The sequence below is a fragment of the Hipposideros armiger genome, unplaced genomic scaffold, assembly GCF_001890085.2.
Source record: "Hipposideros armiger isolate ML-2016 unplaced genomic scaffold, ASM189008v1 scaffold_1189, whole genome shotgun sequence".
In the NCBI taxonomy this organism is placed as follows: domain Eukaryota; kingdom Metazoa; phylum Chordata; class Mammalia; order Chiroptera; family Hipposideridae; genus Hipposideros; species Hipposideros armiger.
Window position 1 is genome coordinate 165,436 of NW_017732539.1, and position 24,044 is coordinate 189,479.

General features: G+C 41.6%; 1 protein-coding gene across 8 annotated transcripts in view; it reads left to right on the plus strand.

The window, feature by feature from the left end:
• LRRC3B (leucine rich repeat containing 3B) overlaps positions 1-24,044 on the plus strand; it is an 84,195-nt gene that overhangs the window by 50,402 nt on the left and 9,749 nt on the right. Inside the window, exons 1-2 of one of the 8 annotated variants that reach the window (XM_019632847.1) lie at positions 5,023-5,165; positions 5,465-5,533. The exons of 6 other annotated variants lie outside the window; for them this stretch is intronic. Coding sequence is in view for 1 of the 2 variants with exons in the window: in XM_019632855.1 (XP_019488400.1) it covers positions 5,000-5,165 (166 nt within the window). In the remaining variant the exon portion in view is untranslated. Of the gene's footprint in view, positions 1-4,999; positions 5,166-5,464; positions 5,534-24,044 lie in introns of those variants that run through there. One more of the 8 variants, XM_019632855.1, reaches the window with a different exon arrangement.

The window sequence follows — 24,044 nt, forward strand, 5'->3', positions numbered from 1 at the left end:
GTTATAGGGCTGTGAGTCAGGCCTATGCCAGTGGCCCTGGGTCTTAGCAGTGACTCTCAGTGCATCATTCCTATTCCTGAAGCACTTGCTATCTTCAGCCAGATGCACACTCTGCCAGCTGCCCACTCTCTTCCTGGAGAGAGAGAGAGAGAGAGAGAGAGAGAGAGAGAGAGAGAAGCAACTGGTGGCATGGGAACAATTCTCAATTTCTTTCAGTTTTCCCAGAATATTCCAAGCTGTGTGAAGAAGTCGTTTTCATTTTTGCCAAGCAGGGTGTGAAATTGGAGATTTTACAATAATATTGATAAAAAGGAAATTAATTGGAATAACTTTTTCCTTGAATTGTTGAATATATATATATATTTTTTTTCAGATTGACAAACATATGTCAATTAACAATTACATATAAAACAGAGTTACATAAAAACTGTTTTCATTTTTCTACATTTTAAATTTGAATATTTAATTTTTTTTTTTTTAAATAGAGTGACCTAAAATGCTTTAGTGGTCATTTCTTGGGGAAGGCTAGGTATTCTATAACATTTCCTGTCCTATTTCAAAACAAGATATCACTCCTTTTATAAAATAATGGTGGCAGCTGGCAAAATAAAATGTGGCAACCCTATATCAGTTATTGATTTAATTTTGAAATTTTGCATATCCATGAACACTAGTCTAGAAACTTGGTTTCTGAAAGTGAGAGTCTAAGCTTCACTGCAGGCATTCGTTCCCTGGATGGACGTGTAGAATGGAAGCATCTCTGCTTCACAATCACAGTATAAAGTAGGGGTTGGGTGAGGCATCGTGGTGCAGTAACAATGGCACTCATCTCAGGGTTAGAGAGTAGAATTCTCATTCAAGCTCCAACCTTGACTTGTCATGAAGGTGAGTCACTCATCTTTTCATCTACAAAATGGAGAGACAAACTGTATCCACCTTACTCACAGGGATGTTAAACAAAGAAAGAAAATAATGGGCATGAAGCACTTTGAAAATTGTACAGTGCTGTACAAAAATAAGGCATTAATCATTCAAGGAAGCCGTGTTTTCCTTTGGGGGAGTGGGAACGTGTGTAGGTTGATATTGAAAAAAATTAACCCGTAGTGCCCTGTGCTGCAGAGAGTGCACCTCCTAGAAGCTTCCACATGAGGGTGAGTCTGAGGGAGATCTGGCCAGTGGTTGGCAATGGTTACAATGGTGGGCATATGTGCCTGCCACGGAGCTAGCCCTGCTACCAGGAGTCAGGCTCCTTCCCCATGGCTCTGGCTCACGGTGGAGGGGCTGGTGGGCTTGTATGTGAAGCAGGGATGGTCTGTGTGAGTGAAAGCAGATTGGCTAGTGGGCCATTTGACTGAGGGACACTGGGGACACCTCTGTGCCAATGCCATATCTGAAGGTTATTCAAAGTGCGTAAGAACAATAATGCTATAATTCCAAAGAAACACCTTGTACGCATGAAATACATGCTCACTGTTAGCCAAAACTGAACGACCAACACGATGAGTTGCCAAATTAGAAATTTTAAAGGTTGTTTTGTACATACGAAAGCCTCAGAGAAGCCTTCTTGGTGAAACTTGTGAACATCTGGCAGAAGCAGTGGGATTGAGGCTCAGTGTTGGTATCTGAGGAACCAGATTCGGCACCTGTGAGCCAGGCAGCCCTCAAAGCCACATGCTAAGCATGATGCTGGTTCTTGAAGCTTATCCTGGGAGAAGGGTTGGAAAATCACCACCATCAGAGGACATAAAATCATAGATTAATAGAACCAAAGATGAAAAATGACTTTGGAGGTCATCCAATACCCAATTCATAGCCTAAGGTCAGTGTGAAGACCTTTGAGATTAAAGAGGAAAGGAGAGATTTCTGGGAGGAAGGCTTATGAATTTCTTTCTTATACCTAAGTTTTACCTGTGAGAAAAATGTATATTTTCCCATTAAAGACAAAATGAGAAGTGTACTTCCTCTAGGAAGCTCAGTCTTCCAGGATATTTGGGTGGACTTTCTGTTGACACCATTTCTGTTGTCCTATAGCAAATCCGAATAAATTTGATGAGAAAAGATCTTAATGCATGTGACATAGCATAGGATTATTTGCCTTAGGTGGGCAAAATCTTCACTACTAGGACCACTCATTCACATATTCATTCAGTTATTCATTCAGTCACCAAATATTTGACCAGGGGCACAGAATCTTCAAGGATGAACCATCTGTGGCGGGGTAGGTGATTCTGCAGGACAGGAGATGGAGGTTGGCCTTGGTGTGATAACAACAGCCAGAGTGATCCTTCCAATGTAGAAATCAGACCATCTTGCTTCTCTGCTCACAATCTCATCATGTTAAAAAACGGAAACCAAACCCCCTACCATGGTCTTTGAGGATCTCTGTGGTCTGGCCCCTTCAGACCTCTCCAAACCCATCTCTACCACTGTGCTCCTGCCTGCTTTGCTTCAGCCTCACTGGACTTTTCAGTTGTCCTCAAAGAAGCTGAAGGCGTCTCTGGGTCTTGGCACATGCTGTTCCTTCTGCCTGGAACACTGTTCCTCCCACCATCCTCATAGATTATTTCTTTAGTTTAGCCAGTTACCTACTTGGAGAGGCTTCTCCCAACCCTCCTACCTCCTACCTCCTACCTGAAAGTTCTCTAGGAAATGAGAACTGTGTGTGGACAACGTTAAGAATCCTATATCAATAGTGCTAAGCTCCCTATATGGATTGTCCTGGAGATTTTCTTGCCTGAACAAGAAAGTATCTTCTCTCTCTATTTTATGTATCATAAACAGGTGAAGACTAAAGAAGACAAATGAAAGACCATATGGTCTTGCTTTCATTTCATAAATAAGTTCACAGAATCTCTGAGTGGTTAGGTCATCTGCCCAGAATCTCACTGCTGAGCCTGGACTGCAAGTCCGTCAACCTTCAGATCATTCTTCCTTCCCATTGGTGTTAGAATGTGGACCCTTCTCGGAGCAAAGTCCAGGTCCTTGGCAACTCGAGCAAAGAACTGAACGACATGCCGGAGTAAAGTGCTGAAAAAGTAGTTTATTCGAAGAGATAGTACATTTCAAAGAAGTAGAAGTGAGCCTAGCAGTAGAGAATGGCTCAAGGGCCCATTATTAGAAGAGAAATTACATTCCAAAGAGTTTAGAGCGGGCCACACACAAAGGCGAGGCTCAAAAGGCTCAAAAAAGGGTGGAAGGGGTTCAAAAAGGGAAGAAGCGGTCAAAAAGAGCAGAGCGGACTTCCCAGGACTTGGAGTTTTTTGGGGTCTTTTTAAAGATTTTTATTGGGGAACTGGGGGAAGGGAACAGTGCTGGGGAATTGGGGGACGGGGAACAGACAAGTTGCTGTCGTTTTTTGTTATTCAGTCTAGTTGTGGAGGACGTTGCTTCACTGGCCCAAGTTGGCACCATCATTGCACTCTTCCCGGGTGAGGCAGATCAGTCGCCGGCTTCTGGACAGCCGCTCACTGCGGCTGCTGGCCACACACGCTGGCTGCTGGCCACACACAGCAGCCCATGGCAACCCACTGCCACAGGGGCTGCAGCCTACGCCGTCGCAGGCGACTCACAGCAGCCCAGCTCCAGGTTGAGCTGTTGTTCAGCATCTTAACTGTGGAGGACAGTGTCACTGGCCCTCATATGTGGGATCCGAACCGGGGCCCTCTGGCGTCCCAAGTGAGTTCTTAACCATCGCGCCACTCGGATGGCCCAGGACTTGGAGTTTTTATCCACTTTCTCTAGAATGGGCTGTTCCCCTTTGGGCGTGGGACCACTTGATTGCCACCTGTGATTGACAAGAGGTACTGCTCAGGTGTGAGTGATTGGTCTGATCTAGGTGGGTATTTTGTGCCCATTTGTTTTCCCACAAGGGTAGGTAATTACAATACAAAGGGGAAGTTTTGGGTGGAGAGGGGAAGTCACCTGGGTAGTCACATTATGTGGGACGTGCAGGAATGCAGAGACCTAATGCCTGCCTCTAACTGCCTGACTTGTTTTCTCCTTGAGAAATGTGATCCCCATAAAATCTCTATGGGAAGTTGAGGACAGGAGGTCTTTTCTTCTGTATCTGCTTCCTGCTGGGCAGGGGCACAGAGCTGTCCTTGCTTTTTGGGGGAGTCACTGAACTCTCACCGTAGCTGATCTCAGATGAGAGGAAGGGGTCTCGAGCTCAGCCTGGAAGACCGTGTTGGCTTCTTTGGTTGTGACTGGCAGTCTTGTTGGGGTACCCTCTGTATCCCCAAGGCCTCTGCATGAGGAAAAATAGATTTTAATTAATAAATCTGTTAGCTCTCATGAAGCCTGTGGCCATTCAGCCTGTCACTCAGGTGGTCAGTTGTCTGGGCCCAGAATGGGTTTGGCATTTAGCTTACTGGCCTGGGGATACTAGGAAGTCACAGGCTTTCAAGTAGTTATCTGAAGCAGGGGTAGGAGACTTCTATTGTTTAGGATTCAGAAACTGATTTATAAAGCAATCAAGAAGCAGGGGGATAGGAGAATTCTAGGATTCAGGCTAGGAGCAATCTTTAGCCTAGGATTCAGACTGATGAGAACAGTAATCAAAGCCAGGGGCTGAGAAACTAAGAAACTAGGGAGGAGACTTAACATTTCTATACTTAACATTTCTATAGGGAGGAAAACTTAAAAGTTTCTCAGTGGTGGGGGTGCTGCTTGGTTGGCCAGTAACACCATGATGCCTTGTTGTCACTAAGATTTAGACATAGAAACCATTTGTTTAATAGGGAGGCAGTGCCCATTCTGCTTGTGTGATGTCTGCAGTCTTGTAAAGGCGGGGTCCTCAATCTCCTCCATCGGTGCCTGGAACACAGTAGGCCCCCAATAAATTGTTGTTGAATGAATGGATGCCATTACGATTTGCCAAAATGAATATTCTGTTTTATGGGGAATGGTTCTGAGCTCACAGGATACAGGGACACCTGTGCTAAGAAAAGAGTAGGACGCACTGGGGTTGTGTTTCGCTTGTCACATTCTTTCCCTCCAGGAGCGTTCCACATCCTCCTTGTCTCCTTCTCCACCTCAACTCTCAAGAGACACAAGTCATCGCTGGCATCCTCATCAGCATCCCTTCTTTAAAACCTCAGCCCCTTCCTCTCCCACTACTCCTCCCCAACCAGAAACATGGAGGAGAAGCAAGGCCTCGCCCAGAGGTGAGCTTTATGAACGAGGGCTGTAACTGAGCAGCCACACGCCGCTTTACCACCTACACATCACAAGCCCGCATGAAAATCTATTCTTTTATAACTTTGAGGATATATTATTAAATTAGTATAGGTAACATCCATGTTACGTTTGGCAGGCTGCAGAAGAGAGCAGCTGCCCTAAGGATCCATATCATTGCAAGTTATTATTAATTTTTACTCTGTGAAAGGGGTGTTCCGAGCATTACCTTTGCAAGAATATCCAAGGTTGCCAGCCAGCATGAAATTCTCTTTCATTTCGCCTGCAGGCTTGGCTCACAGGTCCTTACTACTCTGCCTGAAGTCAAAGAGAATCAGTAGAATGGCTGTAGAAGCAGGTAAGTACATGTTGAGGTAGGGACAGGTGTTTTCCCCATTTGGTGGATAAGGAAACTCTGAGGTACAGAGATTAAAGTAACTTGCTGAAAGTTGCACAGTTGGTAATTTGCAGATTCAAGCTTAGAATAACAATTTTGTTTTTATGGAAGAGATGTACTTAAGAGGTAAGCCTTTTTTTTTTTTTTAAATTCAGGAGGGATGCATGGAGCTTTAGTATTAACTGAAATTGCTGGGAGATTTCAGGAAATTTTCCATAGGAATCTGAATCTCCTGGTTCTTGCTGTGTAAAAATTGTCCCTTCTTATATTAATCCGAAGGTACCAATAAATTGTGATTATTGTCCCAAGGTCTCAAGAACTTCCCTGGTAAAAATACTCACAGAGGGGAAAAAAATTGCATGTAGAAATGCTCTGCTTGAACTTTCTATGTTTAGGAATCCTGCTAAATTGCACTTGTGCAATATGTCTGGGTAATCTACTTAAGAACCAGCTAGGCCTTTGTTCTACAAATAAAGTAAAAGGAAGTTTTGGTTGCTTTTCTTCTGGGTGAGGTCTAATGTCATGGGCCGATTTGTAAATTTCCCGGAGGGCCTGGGAAATATGATTTTACACCTCCTCTATTTGCTGCAAGATAAGTTCCAAAATGTCACCCATGAGGTACCTTGGTAGTTCCCAGAAGCCTCTCTGTCACCCCAAATCACAAACATTCAGTTCCTGCTCTGCAGCCCAAAATTGTTCATACAATTGGTCTTTTGCACCTTCAGACAGAATGCCAAAAGCCTGTGGGTAATATGCAAAACTTGTCTGTGCATTTGGCCTGTAAACTCTGTAGCTGGCTCCTCCCTTGTGGTCTCCAAGATCTTTTGTTTTCTCTGTGATCAAAAGAGTCAAAGTACAATCCAGCCCAAGAGGGAGGAATCTGTTGTGGCATATCTTAAAACACAGATTTCCAAATATTTCAGAGAAGTATCCTAATCTAGAAAGGTGCTTTATTCTTCTTATTTCGTTATTAACTATAGGATTTTCCTTTGGAAGCTAAAACCCAAAGGTAGCATTGGACAGAGAAGAGAGAGCCTGGTCTTTAGTTCTCTCAAATATGTATTTTCATCAATTACGTACCATACGGGACTGTGGTCTGGATTAGGCTTTAAAAAATACAGCTTTTGAGGTAGTAGGGAAGGGTTGGCCGGTGAGATCATTAGTGGAGAGCCCCTGTTCTTGTTTGGCGATTGCCTGTCCTTATTATTGTTCTCTTGTGCTTGTGGCAGTTCTTTTAGGCAGGGGCAACCTAATGTCAGTGCTTTGGCATCGCACTAAATTGTGTTGACAAACATAATTATAGTGTAGATTTTATGGTTTTAAACATGTGTAATAGAAAGTATGTAGCTTTAACAAGGAAATTGATTTGAAAACCAAGGCTAACTACAATGTATGTATGAGAACTATTTGTGGCACAGGAAACTTTTCTGCACAGTCCCATTAGGGAGGAATAGACCAAGACCCTGTTACTCCTGCACAACCAGGGACGATATTCCCTAATATCTATGAGCTCAGGCTCTGCAGTCGGCATCTCTGGGTCTGCAACTGACTCAAGCAAACTTCTCTGAGCCTTGATTTCCTCATCTGTAAAAAAGGGTGACCGTGGTTCCCACCTTTCTGGGCAGCTCTGTGGATGGAATATGATGGCGTAATGTGTATAAAGCCCAGAGTCCCAAGTAAGGGCTAATAAATGCCAGTCACCTCAATTAATCATTCTACAATATCACTATATTATCACTCATGTCAATCACTGGAACTAGCCTAGCAATTAGATCGTTGATGAACGTAGTGTGAATAAAAGCATTTCTGAAACAGGCAAAGGCTCTTGAATTGAAAATTTAAACAAAACAATTCATTTACTAAATCAGCATGTGCAGTGTTTACCAGATTTAGCAGTTAAACAGATCCATTTTACACCATAGCCAAGCTACACAGTGAACCCGCAATTCATTCTCACTCAGGACTTGGCAACAGCTTTGTAGCCAGCCTGTCCTCGTTGTCAGACCCATTTAATTATTTCTATTTTGGTTTTCTTATACATTACCTAAGATTTAGATCCCCTGTACACATACCCTGCATCCCATCATTGCCACTTTTCCCTTATAAACTCTCAAGTTCACTCCTTCTTTCTTTTTTGCTCCCCACCCCCACTCGCGTGCATACACAGATTGTCACCTGCAGAAGAGGACCTCTTTGGTTGCTCTCTAGTCACCTGGTTTACTGCATAACTACATTGCCTTTTGCTTTTGTTCCTGGTGGGAAGCGCTATTTATTTCCCCCCAGGAAGTCCTGTCTCTGAGATGGGAAAATATGTTTCCTGGCCAGGTGCCACCAGAAAGACAGTCCCCAGCCTGGAGAAAAATCAAACGCTCTCTTTGGTGGCGGCATTGTTCACTTTAAAGCCCCACTGGACCTCTGTGAAGGCCCCTCGCTTCAGGGTTCTCACACTGGGGGTATCATTACCCCAGTGGGCTGGTTCTTTTCCTTCCCACTGCAAATCGCATGTGGTGTTCACCCACAGAACATTAGTGTCAAGAGGTTGCTGTTTTCCCCTCTTCTGCATGTTTACCCAAAACAATGCAAGAGCTGAGATTTCCTAATTTACACCCCGTGTTTCTCTACACAGGCATTCTGCAGCATGTATTAAAAATGGCATGCGAAAACAATCCTGTTTTCATTTTTTTTTATACCAGTTAACCCCAAGCAGCTCAATTCTGAGATCTTTTATATTCTAGTCATGCTTAGTTCCAAGGCAGGCTGAGACTTCAGCAGCACCTTCTGGAAAGGAAGGAGTTTAAGAAAGGTCAGGATCTGGGAAAAGGAAACACACGAAGCTATGGGGCCTCCCTCGCTCCATCCCAGAAGGGGTTAGCAGTTCAAAGGTCACCTCTAGGGGCATGGTAAACACTGGCTTCATGCAGGATGGCGTTAACACTACAGCCACCTGACCTGTTGGGTAAGATTCAGGAACAGCAGCTGGAATCGCCAATGTTGGCAAAGCCAGATTTGAACAGATACAGCATCAAGCTCCTGGGGCCCCATCAGTTTAGACCAAGCATAAGCTGTCGCATGGTCTAGATAAGTGAAGAAGGGGTAGGCAAGGATATGCAGGGAGTTGGATTCTCAAGGAGCAGAGAGAGTCACAGCAGGGCCCCCGCAGGGGCTGTAAGCTATGATCAGGAGTGAAAGCACAGCCATTTTCAAAGGTCTGGTCCAACATGGAAGGGCTGTGGCTACGTGGACCTATAGGTGCCCGAGGCTTCCACCCTCTTGAAGCAGTGAAAGCAATTCCAAGTCCCATTCCTAAAATACTGCCTGCTCAGCGCAGGACAACTTCCTCCACTCCATAGCCTGAGAGTTAATGATTCTTCTGGCTCCAGAGAGAGGGCTGGCTAGACTTCCATTTTGTATCTCTGCTTATTTCTGCAGAGCTGGGACACCCACTCTTCCTAAGTTACCTGCAGCAAAATTTCTTGTGAATAAACCTCTGATCTTACTTTCCAGCGCTTTGCCAGGCAAATCTAGGCACCAGCTCTTTGGGCCCTTCTGAGCATGAGGCACGGCGATGTCTGACACAGGCTGATCCCTTCGTCTACAGGGCTTGTTCCTCTCGATACTGTGGCAGGGTACCCTGGCTGAATTGTGTACTGTGGCCTTGTCCCATTTCTGCTGGTGAGCCAACCAGTTTAGATGGCTTGCTGGTTATTCAGTCGGGATCATGGCTGGATAAACATTTCCTTGGAAGCTTTTGTTTCCCTCTTTTTAAAAATAAAGTTGGGCAAGTTCCAGCTCTCTCTGGGAAAGCTTTGCATTTTCTGATAGTGGCCAAGGTCCCAAAGGTGAAAGCAGATTGCATGGGAATGGTCAGTCCAGCTGGTTCCCATGAAGTCAAGTCCGAGTGTCAATGTGCATGGCAGCGAAAGGACCCTGCAGTGCCAGGAATTGGGCAGGTTGGTAGGAAAATCTCGATGATGTTCTAACCTTGACCATGAAATATGCTGCATCTATGCTTATACTTTTCTATCTCTTCTCTGACGATTTCTGCTTCTTTGCTCCAGCTCTCTGATTGGCTTTCTATAAACCTATTTAATAAGTTCAGAATGAACTCCTTCACATGGCCTTTGGCACTCTGAATTTACCCCAGTCAGGAATTCAACATTCCTACACACACTGGATACCTGTACTTGCTCAAAACTGCTTTTCTTACCTTCTTGACTTTGCTGGAGTTGTTCCTTCTTCCTAAAATGATTCCGCTCCCAATCTCTGCTTGTCAAAGGGCTTCCCATCTTACTAGTATGTGACCATGGGCAAATCATTAAACTTCTCTGTAGCTTAGTTTCTTTATCTGTGGAAGAAGGTGAAGCAACTATAATGGTGAGGATGGGCTCAGTAATGTTGCAGCAGTAAATAAACCCAGATCTCAGTGGCTTATAAAGACAAAAGTTTACTTCTTATTTGTGCTATATGTCTAGCAGAGGTCAGTGAGGGGATCCACTCTTCTCAGTTACTCGTTGACCCAGGATGATTGAAGGGGGAATGTAAGGGGACCTTAAAACTCACCTAAGTTCTGCTCGGAATTCATTAGCCAAAGTGATCACATGGCCACCCCTAATTTCAAAGAGGGTGAAGAAGTAGCACTGAAAATTTTGGGAAGCACTGGAATGACAGCCTCACCTCTGTAAAGCACAGGGTAAACCCTAAGACATCACCCAGATAGATGTCAGGTGATGTCCCTGTGCTTCCTCTTTGCAAGGGCCAGCTTCAATGTGGTGGAGAGAGAGAGAGAGAGAGAGAGAGAGAGAGAGAGAGAGAGAGAGATTTTTAAATTAACCCCTAAATGCTCTTTATGCAGGCATGATAACAAAGTGAGAGAAAGCCCAACGAGAAAACTCAATGTAGTGGTTAGTAGGAATTCTTCATTGGTTCAAATCCTGACTTAACCATTTACTAACTCTGTGACCTTGGGCAAAATAATTAATTTGTCAGTGCTTCAGTGTCTTCACCTGGAAAATGGGAACTATAAGTATAAATTTCTTGAAAGATGTTTGTGTGTTAAATGAGATAATAATTGTGAAATTATCAGATGGAGTACCAGATGCTGTATATGTATTTGCTGATTAAATGAAGTCATACTACTACACATAACTGTTCTACAACTGTTAAGATGTCATAGACTCTGAGTGTGTGTGTGTGTGTGTGTGTGTGTGTGTGTGTGTGTGTGTGTGTATAGGTGTGTGTATTCACCTTGTTTTTAAAAATAGCTACAACACTATTCTATTTTTTGCCGGTATCATAAGTTTCTTAGGCAGTTCAACTAATGGACAATTCTTATAAGACAATTCAGGAAGATCATGGTTTCATGAATCTGCATTGATTGAGCTGTTTCCTGCTTTACTCCTCTCAGATGGAGGGTCTAACAGCTGTGCCTAATGCCATTCAGTAGGGGAGTATGTCCAGATTAATCAATGACTTAGTCCAGCCTCCCTGCTATTGATTATCTGGTGGCAAACATTTTCTAAGACTGTAATGCAAACAGTTCCCCAAGTAGAAAGTACCATGTTCTTAGGCTTAGCCAAAAACAGATTACTTATGCATTAATGGATTCTGCCATGGTAGAGGATTCACACAAACTATGCCCCTTGCCTTTCCCAGGGAAACGCCATGCTGTCCCCTTCACTGTTCTCTTCCCAATGCCTGGACCTGGTATGAGTGCCATAAACATTTCTTGAATGATGTAGTTGTGACTTCTTATTGCTCCATGTTCTTCATGGTTACTTCAACACTGCTTCTTTTAATATTAAATTTGAAGGCAAGTTTCTTTATTCTGTTTTCACTTGGCCCATTGAAAGCCTTTTTCTCTCCTGTATCCCTCACCTCGCCAACTTTTCTTCTTTGAGGTGTTTCCTAGCTTCCCTTCTGGTATATACCACCAACCTCATACACAAAAGTGAATCTTCAGCTCAGAAAAAGTGATAAGCTATGCATCTCAGGCAGGATGAAGCAAAAGTAGAGACCATTGCATATTAAGCTTCCAATGGAGAAGACCCTGGAGATGGGGTTCCACATGCAAGAGGTTTATTACGAAGTACTCTTGGGAATCAGTATTTGTGGATGGAATGGAATGAATTGGAGAAAAGGAGAAGTCGAGTTGTGATGCAGACATAGTGGTAACCTCAGCCAAAACCACAGGCAGCCCTGGGTATAGAATGACCCTTCAGAGCTGACCCAGATTAGGCCAAGATAGCCAGGCATTTTTATTCCTGCATTGGTCAATCATTGGATATAGGCTGTCCCTGGAAGGCAAAGTGGTTCTCTGTTGTGGAAACAATCCCCAAAGGGCGTGACAGCTGAAAGTTCTCTGCCATCAGCACTCCCAGGAGCTGAGAGAAGCCCTACATTGCAGGGGCATCTGGGTGGCACATCACAGTGGCCACCACAGGGCCGGAGAAGACATTGGTTACCATAGTCCAACCCTTCCTATTTTATAAGCTCAGAGAAATAAGGACATTTCCTTCTGCTCCAGGGTTCCATCTGCTGCGTGCCATCCTACCTGTGTTGTGATAGTGGGCTTAATGTGTTTTTCTTCCTTTTCATTATTCTTTCAGGTTTTGAGACAGTCTTTTCTTATTTCTGCTTTTGCTGTCCTTGGCATAATCTTTTAAGAATACTTTCTCATTTTCTTTGTGCTGCTGTGACAATCAGTGCATCCTCTGCATTATAATTGCTCTAAACATGGTCTTAGCATCTCTTTTCCTCTAGTTCTGAGGGGGACAAGATGCTTCCAAACATGAGTTTGTTTAATAAAACTTAGTCTACTTTGTGTGGCATGCTGCCACTGAGCATATAATTCCCTTTCCTTTTCTTTGAAGAAGCTACTGTTGGAGAGCGCTCCTCCCCTCCTTTCTTTTTTCATCCCACAGATCATTTCCATACAGCCCACTTGATATTGCCTGGCAGCAGGAGGGACAAGAATAGCATCAAGAATTGAAACCCACAGAAGAACCGCAGCTGCCTCCCTGTTGTATACTTGCGAGCTGAGCTGCTAACAAGTGGCAGGATTGATTCATTTGTATTTCATCTCCCTTCGTTTCCTCTGCCTTCCCTCCGGTGCTGGTGAAAATGACCTAGGACCCAGGAGGCAAATGGAAAGGAGAGAAATCCAGGGTTTGAGATAATCCATAGTTTGAATAATCAAGAATTAGCTTTGGTTCTTTCATCTCCCACAGCTTTCTCTCATGAGGCCACTGGACGGTGCCACCAAATGAGGAGACGTTCCACGAGTAGCCTCTGGAAAGATTTCTTGCAGATTCTTCCTTTGTTGACACTGTAAAGACACCTCCTGGAAGCTTCCATCTTGGTCATCTTAGAAAAGGCTCAGGTGCTCCAGATGCACGTGGGAAGGCACAAGTTGGAAGTTTTATGATGACAAATGAATAGAAAAGAGATGAACCCTTAAAAATATGTCCATACCCAGACACCCAGGCATCGGTTCTTCTCTGGGCAGCAGATAAGAGTAATAATGCTCCCCTCCAGAGGACGGGCGCACATTTTAGATAAAGGACCACAGAAAGAATAAGACTTGTGCCAAGGGGAAACGTCCAGCCTCATCGGGGACTATTCGCCAGTACCAGTCGAGAATAATGACCACTTTCATCCCACCCCCCTAATGACTGCCTGGAGTACACTTTTAAATCACCCCTAGTCCTGGCTGTAGATGGGCACGTACGGCCGCTGCCCTGTATAATTGTTGATCAGTTGGAACAGACCTACCTGGACCCCCAAACAGACAAGAATCTGCTACCTGAATAGTAGAGAATCAGTGCTTCACGTGGCCAAGGCCGCAGTTTCCCCATCTTGGGATATGTGACATCTGTTTCTGCAGCTGGAGAGAACTCTGTGTCTGCAGCCCAGCCATGTTTGCCTTGTCTCCAGGGAGATCCCAGCAGCTGAGCACAAGGGGGCCTTGTGGGCTCTCAGACTCTTCATCTCCCTTGGGGTTGATGATGAGGGCTTACCTTCTAGAGCTGAGACACAGTACAGGCAGAGGAAAATGCTGCAGGTTTGAAGTGAAAAATCTATTTAATACAGATTCAGCCTCTCTCAGCCACTCTGTTTGCCATAATTGTTTTATCTTCATGGTTTGGTTGTGTGTTTCTGGAACTCATGGGCCAGACGTGTGTCACAGGCTTGATGACAGTGTGTCTGGGACACCAGGACCCATCCCGACATGTTATACAATAACAAGCCATCCCACAGCCCAGCCTCCGTGACCATGGCCTCCCTGGGCGGCTTGTAGGGAGCAGAAGTCATGCTCCTGATCTTGCTAGATGCTGATTTGCATGAATTGGACACTGCCCTCTCTGATTCCCCAGTGTGAGAGGCCCTCCATCTTTATTTCAAACCTGATCGCACAGGAAGCAGCTCACAATTAGTGCTCCCTCCTCCTCCATTCCCACGTGGACTGCCACACTGATGGGGAAGGCGGGGAGTCTGCACTTTTAAGAGGGGGGTGGCTCACTCCCAGGACCCCAGCCTCTCTCCCATCAGATTCTTAGGTTTTTGAGCTTCTGTTGTGTTTTCAGCCACTCAACCTTGCACTGAGCAAACAAATCCTGAGCACCTATGTGACACTGGCCCCAAAGCAGCTATGGGCATCCTCACAGCTGAGACATTCAGACGGTCCTCCAGCCTACCCACACATGGATGCTTTGCTCTGCTCTGCCCAGTCCTCCCATTTGTGACAGTAGGAATGGCTGCAGTGGAAAGACAGAAGGGGAAGGAAGTGCTGGAGTGACAGGGGATGGTCTACTTTTTTTTTAAATTGTGCAAGCATTTATAGGCGAAAAGATGGGAATTTATTTTACCTTTTTCTGGAAATGGCTCTTTCCTTTGCTTGATTTTCTTAGCTTCACCTGGACTGACTCTTACCTTTTTTTTTTTTTTTTTTTTACTTCTCTTACCTGGCTGGTTGGTTCACCAAGGCAGAGTAAATGCTAGGACGGAGAACACCAATTCAATTTTATTTAAACTGGCTTATTATGTCTGAGCAAGGAAATAGGGGAAGCCTTATTGCATCCGACAGGCAATTAAATGAGTTTGGAAAGTTTCATTTGGTTTGCTGTTGACAAAAGCTAAGTCTCTGGGTAGCTGTTAATTTTTCTAGATGATTCCCAGAGGAAAATCAAGCCAGCTCAGGGCCTGACATTTCCCTGTGGAACTTTAATGAACTACACAGTATGGAAAAGACAAATCATAAATCTCAGTTCTAACTCCTTTTTTTGTTGTTTCCTTTTGTGGAGTTTCCTTACTATATAGAAGGAAGCATTTTCTTGTGTGTTGTGGAGGAAGAGGGGGCCTATGTTTAATTGAGAAGGTAAAGGGCTCAGGTGGAGAACAGGAAGAGGAAAGACCATTTCTAGACTAGATCCAAAATGAGGCGTGCCTCATTCATCCATTGGCATAATTAGGTAAACAGGAGGCAACATGTGTGCTGATCCTTCTGGAGGAATTAAATTGCCATCATTAGTACCCAGGCTTGCCTAATGTGACTAAGAAAGTCATGTCTTTGTGTGACTTTATTGTTCTGAAGATATTGTTTTCTGTTTTCTGTCTTCTTCTTTAAGGAGTACTGAAGTTTTGAAAAAAAAAAAGAATATATATGTGTGTGTATATTATGCTGATATATATATATATATATATATCAGCATAAAATAAGTGAGAAAAACTTTGATCTTTCATGATTCCCCCATATGATCATTGAGAAGATGAAGCTTGAAAGTGTACATTAGGGTGCTTGACAGAACAGAGAATATAAATGTGACATTAAGGGCAAATTACATGAAGATCAGGGATGATTTATACATCCTTTGGTTTCTAACAAATTGGAGGGGTAGCAATTCTACTTGGTTTGATAGACAGTGATTCTGGAAAGAAAAAAATTATGAGTTTCTAGAAGGAAGGATAATCTGAATATATATGACTCTCTCTTCACCTGTAATTGAAACCTGGGTCCAGGTGTCAGCCCCAGGTCATCATCCGGGATTATTTGGTGAGAATTTGTGTGAAGTCACAGGTCTGGGCAGGCTTGTTGATGGGAGAGTGGCCACAATGAAATTGGAGAAACCTGTCCCTCTGGGTTCCACTTTTCAGGCCTGTCTAATGGAGAGTGAGTTCCGTTTGATGGGAACCTTTTGCAAACAAAACAACAGGTGAGAACCCTGAAGTATCAACGTGCTGGCCATAGGTCCTGAATTAATACAATCTTATTTATCTCAGTTCTCTTTCATCACAATTGCTAAGACATGCCATTTAAATTCTTCACTGAATCTCTAGAAACTCTGCTTTCTGTGTAGTCATCTCTGTGATGTGTAGCTTCGTGTTTGCAGAATAGCTTCTAAAAGCCTGAGAGAACTAGCAAGCACTAGGATAGCTACACTTGTATGCCCCGAAGTACCACACAAGCTCTGGGTTCACGAGTAGGTTTAAAACAAAAATCACTCAACAGAGAGAAGTAACCAACGTTTATTGTGCACTAACTTTGTGCCAGGTACTATTCTGAGTACTTTATCTAAGGAATCTCCCTCAATCCTTACTACAAATAGACGTAACTTGTACAGCTGTTATCCTCCTTTACAGATGAGGAAACTGAGGCAGGTTGAAGTTATTGAAGGAACTAGGATCCAGATTCAGAGAGTCTGGCTCCTGAGGCCTTGCTCCTAACCACTGGGCTACACTGATGGAGCGCTGACTCCACGCTGGGCACTGTGCTAGGCACTAGGGATGTACAAGCAAACAATATTTAAATGTATTATTCAGATTTGACCTTGGAGTTGGATGGATCGTTTTCATCAGTCTATCCATTTTTCTGGGTTACTTGAAGGTTACCATAACAATTTGGAACATTATTGACTATCATGGTCAGCAAATAGAATTAAATAATTTGGTTTTTAATGATAATGTAACGGCTAATGTCCTTCAGCATTAAGCAATTACAACATTTGTGAAGCAGTCTCTATTATACTTTCATTAAACAGCGTACTCTCCTATTAGTTGTTAGTATATGTCAATTAAATCCTGTGATAAGAAGAAACATAAATATATTAACTCTTTTAATTGTTAAGTCATCTGTATCAGCTAGCTTTTGCAACATAACAAGTATCCCCAAACCCAGTGGCATTATTATTGCTCACAAATTCATGAGTGGCTGGGTGGTTCTTCCAGTCTTGTCTGGGCTCACTCATGAATCTGTGGTCAGCTGCAGGTCAGATTGTTGGCTCTGGTGATATGGGTTGGGCTTTCTAAGTATTGGGAGTGTGGCTGGCTCTAGGCTAGAGTACCTCAGCTGGGACAATTGGTCTTTCTTTATATGATCACTCATCATCCAGCAGGCTAGCCAGGGATTTTCACATGGTGGCTGGGAGAGAGGGGTGGGGTGGGGGTTGGGAGTGGATTCCAAGAGCAAAAACAAGAGTATGTATGGCCTTTTAGAGAGGCCGAGGCTTGGGACTGGCATAAGGTCACTTCTGCCTCAACTATAGTCAAAGCAATTCCCAAGACCAGCCTAGATTTGACGGGTGAGGAAATAGACTCTACCTCTTGATGGGAGGAGCTTGAAGGTTACTTTGCAAAAGCAGATGGGTAATACAGAATGGGGCATAATGGAAACCATTTTTAAAAATCTACTTTACCATGTGAAATAAGTATTATGCCCATTTTATAGATGAAAAAAATTGATATCCAGTGTTAAGTAACATGGCCTAAAAATCATAAAACTAATAAGTTGTAAGTTACTAGCACAACTTAGTGACTAGCAAGTAGTTGGATGACAAAGTTAAACTAACTTAGGTATGTCTAATGCCAAAGCCCTTTCTTTGAAACACCACTCTGTAAGGTTTTCAAAGCCTTTAAGGATCATGTTTTTACAGATCTATTAAAAAATGAAAGCGGTGTCTGAGGATGAGGAAATGAGAGGATAAAATTAAAAAATAATACTAGATCTTTCATTTACTTATACACAGAATAATTCTAATCAAGGCAAAAATTCCTTTAATTTAACAAAATGACCCTTAGTGATAGCTGTGGATTATTAACGTTTTCATCTCTGCCTGCATAGACCATAGTTGGTGTAGTGTATTTCTCTTTGGTAATATTGTACAGCCTGAGAGGGATCAAGTGCACATAGAATTCTCATTTGCAAGACTTGTTATCTCCAATGTATTTCAGTAAAGTAAGAGTATAGTAGTAGTGGTAAATGATGTTTAATGAGATCTGAATTTAGCCAATATCATATTCTGTGGGTGGTTATACTATAAAAATGATGGCGCATAGGGAGGCCTTTGGCAGGGGGACCGAGTACTTTTGGGAAATTCTGAATTAACATGTTACTTTGCTATAATTTCTCATAACATTTAAGAGGCTAATACCCATTGTGACTCTCAAAGAGGGCATTTCTTGGGCTTATGTGACTGCAGAATATTCATCTGATGGAACTCTCAGACACCTACTATTCCACAAAACCCTTGGAAAATATGAACTTGATTCTGATCCTTTTGAAAGGTATATTTAGAGTTAGTAGTATTTGTCTAGCATCTTCTGTAAGATAGGCTCTATCAGAATCATATCAGAAACCCATGAAATAGGTGTTTTTCTTATTTACAGTTGAGGAAACTGAGTAGTTAATCCCCCGGCCCTAAGATCCCACAGATTGTACCATAACTGAGAGTTGAACCTGGTTTTATCTGACTTCAGGCCAGTGGTGTTTCCTGGACACTGCTGAGATTCAGAAAGTTGAAATGGCTGCCCAGGGTGATTCAGCTTGTCAAAAAACACACCATGTCATGTATAATTTGTAATCCCTGTAACTCCTAATAGAAAATAGGTTATTAATAAGTGCCTACTGAACAATTCCTTTATTTATTACCTAGTTATGATTATGATCATGCTCATGGTCAAAAAGTGAATAGTAGAAAAGTGTATAAGATCAAAATTTAAAAATTTTTCTCCCCATACCATCAGCTCCAGAACCAGCCCCTAGAGGGAAGATTATTATCAATTTTTTATTGTTCTTCCATAATTTTTTAATTTTACATGTTTATAGATTTTTTTTGTTTTACCCAGGTAGAATCATACATGTATATTTTTCAACTAATATATATTTGAGATCTTTTTTTATCAGGATTTATAAATCACTTCTTTCTTTTGTATTGATGTACTATATTTAATCTTTTTTGTAGTGGATTGATGGATTTTTAGGGTAATCCTAGGTTTTTTTTTTTTTCCTTTTGTTATAACGAATAGTGCCTCAATGAAGAAACAATCATACATGTATCTTCACACAATTATGTTTTGAATGGAAAACAAAAACATATAAGGCATAATTTTTCCCCAGTGTCTCCTCTTAGGAAAAGTAGTGATCTATTGCCAAGAAAATGTTATAGGAACTGTAAATAAATAAGCAGTTTGGTGTTTTTTTTTAATACAAATTTTGACTAAAAATAGTATCCTGCTTCTCTGGTTTGCTCTGCTCAGATAAGGGAGCACATGTACTGAGCCAGTTGTCCTATCAGATGCCATGATGAGTAAGGTCCACAATGGTTAAAACCAGGGAGGGGAGACTCAGCCTCCAACCTTCCCCGAGGAACAACTCTACAGTGTTTGGTTTTGACATTTGGACACATTCAATAAAAACTGGACAGATGTAGCCAACTCTTTCATTTAAAAGACATTGTTCTTCATGTTATGCAATGGCCCCTTCAGTGATGTAGAATTCAGATAAGAAGTTGGGAATCCTTTGACTCAAGTACTTCCATCTCTGAGAATTTATCTTAAGGAAATGATCCAAAAGGGAAAATTTATTCACTCAAAACATTCATCTCAATTCCATATTATTTATGGTAAATTATTAGCAAAAATGGGAGAAAACAAAAATTTAACAAAAACTAATGTTTAAATAGATCTAATATATAACTCCATTCACTGAGGCATTATGCAGGTATTCAAATGTGAATGTGGGCCGGCCTAGTGGCTCAGTTGATTAAGAGCTCGCTCAAGAGTTTGAGCTCTGAGAAACAGCGGTTTGATGCCCGGCTGGAGCTGAGCTGCCACTGAGCTGCTAACAGGTAGCAGGATGGCTCAGCTTAAAAAAAAAAAAAAGATAAATGTCATGACAAATTAGAACCTTGAAAAAGAAAAAAAAAATTGTTACCTATGCTAAAATGGTCATTATAAAACCATATTTGTATACACATAATTTATAAAGCCTGGAAGAATAAAATATTTGATTTGTTAGATGTTTGAATTTTGGATAGTCTTTTTAATTTATAAAAAATATGTTTTATAACATTGTTTGTAAAATTAAAATTTAATAGTCCACAGAAGATAATGTATGTTGATGTCTAGGAAGACTGAATCCTCAACAAAAGTCTATTTTAGTTTTGGTCAGGGATTGACATATTCTTTTAAAATGGAATACTGTAGATTAGACTAGGCTCTCTCCTAATTCTTTAGGATGTTATGTATAAGATTTCCATGTGTCTCATTTTGTCTGGGACAGTTCCTGTTTGATCCTGTTGTCCCCGTACAATTGTTACCAGCATTGCTTTTTTTCACTGTCAGAGTGACTTTGTTTATACAATAAATTCTATGGAGCCCCTCACAATAAGGGACATGCTAACCACCCTGTTCTACCACATTTTCTAGTCTATCCCTGTTTTATCATGCATCTCTAGTATTCATCATCCTTAAATGATAATTGAGCTTTCTGTGGTTTGGTCTTTCATAGAGCAATGATTTCACCTTGTGCCGAAAGCCAAAGAAGAATATCTACTGCACCATGAGTAAAATTCTAAAGATATTGTTCATTATGCTGTATGGTAGCCCTTTCATATGCTCTTTTAAAAATTGTGAAAATTTGAAAAAGTTTCTCTCTGCTCATAACTAATCATCTTTCATTATATTCAATAACAGCCATTTTGTAATTTGACATGCTTGTCTTCTTCCTTTGCCTGTCAGGAAATTCAGAGCTAATCCTGGTATTTAGTTCAGCAAAAGTCCTTAACCCATGGTAATGGGGAGTCAGATAGAACTGACTCTGAGTTCTATTTCCACCCACCATTGTGTTAGTTTTCTATGGCTGCTGTAACAATGACCACAAACCTTGTGGCTTAAAATAGCACACATCTATTGTCTTATAGTTCTAGAGGCCAGAAGTTGGAAGTCAGTTTCATTGGCCCCAAATCAGTTTGTCAGCAGGGCCCATTTCCTCCAGAGGCTCAAGAAGAGAATCTATTCCTTGCTGCTTCTAGATTCTAGAAGTATTGACTGTCAGTATTCCCTGACTTGTGGCCACATCACTCCAATTTCTACTTCATTTTGCCTCCTTTTCTTCTGTGTCAACTATCTCTCTGCTTCCTTCTTATAAGGGCATTTGTAATTACATCCAAATAATACATGCTAAATCCCTTCATCCCAAAAACCCTAATCACTAGTTACAAAATGGTCACCAGGATGTAAAGTACAGCATAGAAAATACAGTCAATAATATTATAGTAACTATATATAATGCCATGTGAATACTGGGCTGGTCAGAGGGATCACGTCATAGGTTATGTGGATGTCTGACCACTGTGCTGTACACCTGAAACTAATATAAAATAATGCTGATGCCAACTGTTAATAAAAAAGTTAAAAATAAAGTAAAAGATTCCTAATCATGCCTATAAAGTCTCTTTTTCCATAAAATATAACATTTATGCATTCCAGGGATTTGGACCTAGATTTCGGGGGGGGTGGGTGGAGGGGGGGAGGTAATGGGGTTCAGCCTACTACAATCTACTCTCTGGTCCCCAAAGATTCACATTCATCCTCCATGCAAAATATATTCATCATATCTCAACATCCCCAAAAGTCTCAACCCATTATAGCAACAACTCAAAATTCAAAAATCTCATCTAAGTATCATCAGCTCAAAAGACCCAAATCTCTAAAAAGTCCCTAAGTTATCTAAGACAATATGGCGATACTCTGGGTATGATTCATTCTGGAGCAAAATTCCCCTTTATTTTCAAAGTAAAGCATTTGATCTAGTGCCTTACACAGAATAGATGCCCAAGAAACTTTTGCCACCATAAGAATGATTTCCTTTATTGCATTAAAGGGAGGGTCACACTCCATAGGCCCCACATTGTCCTAGCAGGAAGAAGATAAGGTGTAAAATGATGATGGTGGTGGTGATGATGATGATGATGATGATGATGATGATGATGATGATGTCAATAATCGTAGTAGGAGAAGTGGTACTATTAGTAATTCTTACTGAGATCTCATCATGTAACAGAAGGTTTTCTATGTATTTTCTCAGTTAATCCTCATGAAACACCTTTAGGGTAGAAATTATTAGCCCCTATGATCAATTGAGAAAACTGTGGAATGGAGAGTTTACCTAATTAGTAAGTGGCCAAGCCATGATCTAGATGCAGCCCAATTAAAAGCAGATCCACCCTAAATATATGGCCTATATTAGTGTGTCCATCCTTTTTCTAGTCCTGGCATACATGAAACACAATTTTTAAAAATTGACGCTTATTTTACCTTGGGTTTCTATTTTGTGTCCCCATGAGATACTAGCCATACCTTGACTAATAATATCCCTAAAACTCTCTTCCTTCCCCGGGAAGGGGTTTCTTCTCCTCTTGAATGTTTTGTTGTTGTTGTTGTTGTTGTTGTTGTTTACTTTTAAGCATAGAATCCCCCTTCTCTAAATTTTCATTTTAAAAACTTGAAACTTTCAGACGAGTTGAAAAATTGGTACAATGAATACTTTTATATCCATCACTTCTCATTTACCGATTGTTCTATTTTGCCACATTTGCCTCCCTCTTCCTACATATAAATATAGTTTTGTTTTGTTGGGAAATTTGAAAGTTGCAGTTGCCATGACACTTTACCCCAAAATACTTCAGCATGTACCTCTTAAGAACAAGAATGCTCTCCTTCTTACTTATATCATTATAAAGCCCAAGAAATCTAAATCTGATACAATATTATCTAACATATAGTTTGTATTCAAATTTTTACCCAGCTGTTCCAACAGTGCATTTTCTAGCATTTTTTTTTTTTTAATCCAGAAGTCTTTGACTTCCGGGAAGATGGCGGGATGGCAAAAGTCCTTTTGTGTTGCCTTTAGTTGTCACATCTCTTTTTCCTTTAATTTAGAACAGCTCTGCAGCATGTTTTTGTTTGTTTTATTTGTTTGCATGTTTGCTTCTCTTCAATGGCCCTCTGAAGAGCCCTGATCAGTCACCCTATAAAATGTCCCAAGTTCTGGATTGGTCAGATCCTTTCATATTGAAGAGATTCAGGTTAAACATATTTTGGCGTGAATACTGTATAGGTGATGTGAGAATCATTTCCTAATTAATTATGGTTAAGAAAAAGAAATGTGAGGCTCTGGGAAAAGAACAATTTGATATTTTAGGAAAATAGCTAAATACTAATCCCCATAACAGAGCATAATCTTTGAATGGTCATTGACAGTTTCTAAAACACATTTCACATATATTGATTTCATTTTATCCTCGTAACCATGAGACCAATGAGATGGATATTATTAATCATAGTCCTAGGGAAAATAAGGCACAGACGTGTGATTTGCTAAATTCCTGGAATTCTTTCCTCAGAGGCTAGGGTTTGAGTCCAGTTTTTGGACCTTGGTTTTGGATCTCAATCCTGTAATGGGTAAGGTTAAGTAGGATATTTTTTTTTTAATGGTCACTGTCATTGGAAATGTAAGTGAATTCCACATAAGTTAGTGCTTTCTAAAAGCAGCTTTCCAGTTGCCTCTGGGCTCTGGTGAGTCCTGGGGAGCCTACATGTATGTAGACAATGAGTTAAGAGTTTGCAGAGTTCTCACTGTTGTAAATGCCATAGGCACTTGCTGGGAAATAATAATAGAAAAGCAGAAAGAAACTGAGATGGGCTCCCACTCAGTCTCCCTGTAAACTTGCAGCATGTTGAATAATAAGTACCAATGTTAACAAAGACGTAGTCTTCTATTTATCCTATGCTTAGTACCCACAGAAGGAGAGATGGTAGGTCTGAAAAAAATGTGATTTTTGTTTGTTGGTTTGTTTTTCCAGCGGGTTTATGGGTGGAAAGAACTTTTAAGTCTACCCTGGAGATCTATGGGCCTTAGATCATGTAGGAAGGAGGCTATGGGTTCATAAGAGTGCTCCCCACCCTCCACCCCCGGTAAATTGAGGTTTGCTTAAAGATTTATTTTATGAAATAGGTTTCAAAAGAGGAAAATCAATGCCTGCAACTGACTGAGATCTGGAACAAATGAATTTCATGTCATTTTGATAAAAGTTTTCTATCTGAACAGCCTCCAGGAGATTCTCCCAGGAACAGGGAGTTTTCCGTCCCGTTACTGACTTTCCCAAACTTTGTAGGAAGCTAGTCAACAGAGGGCTGGTTT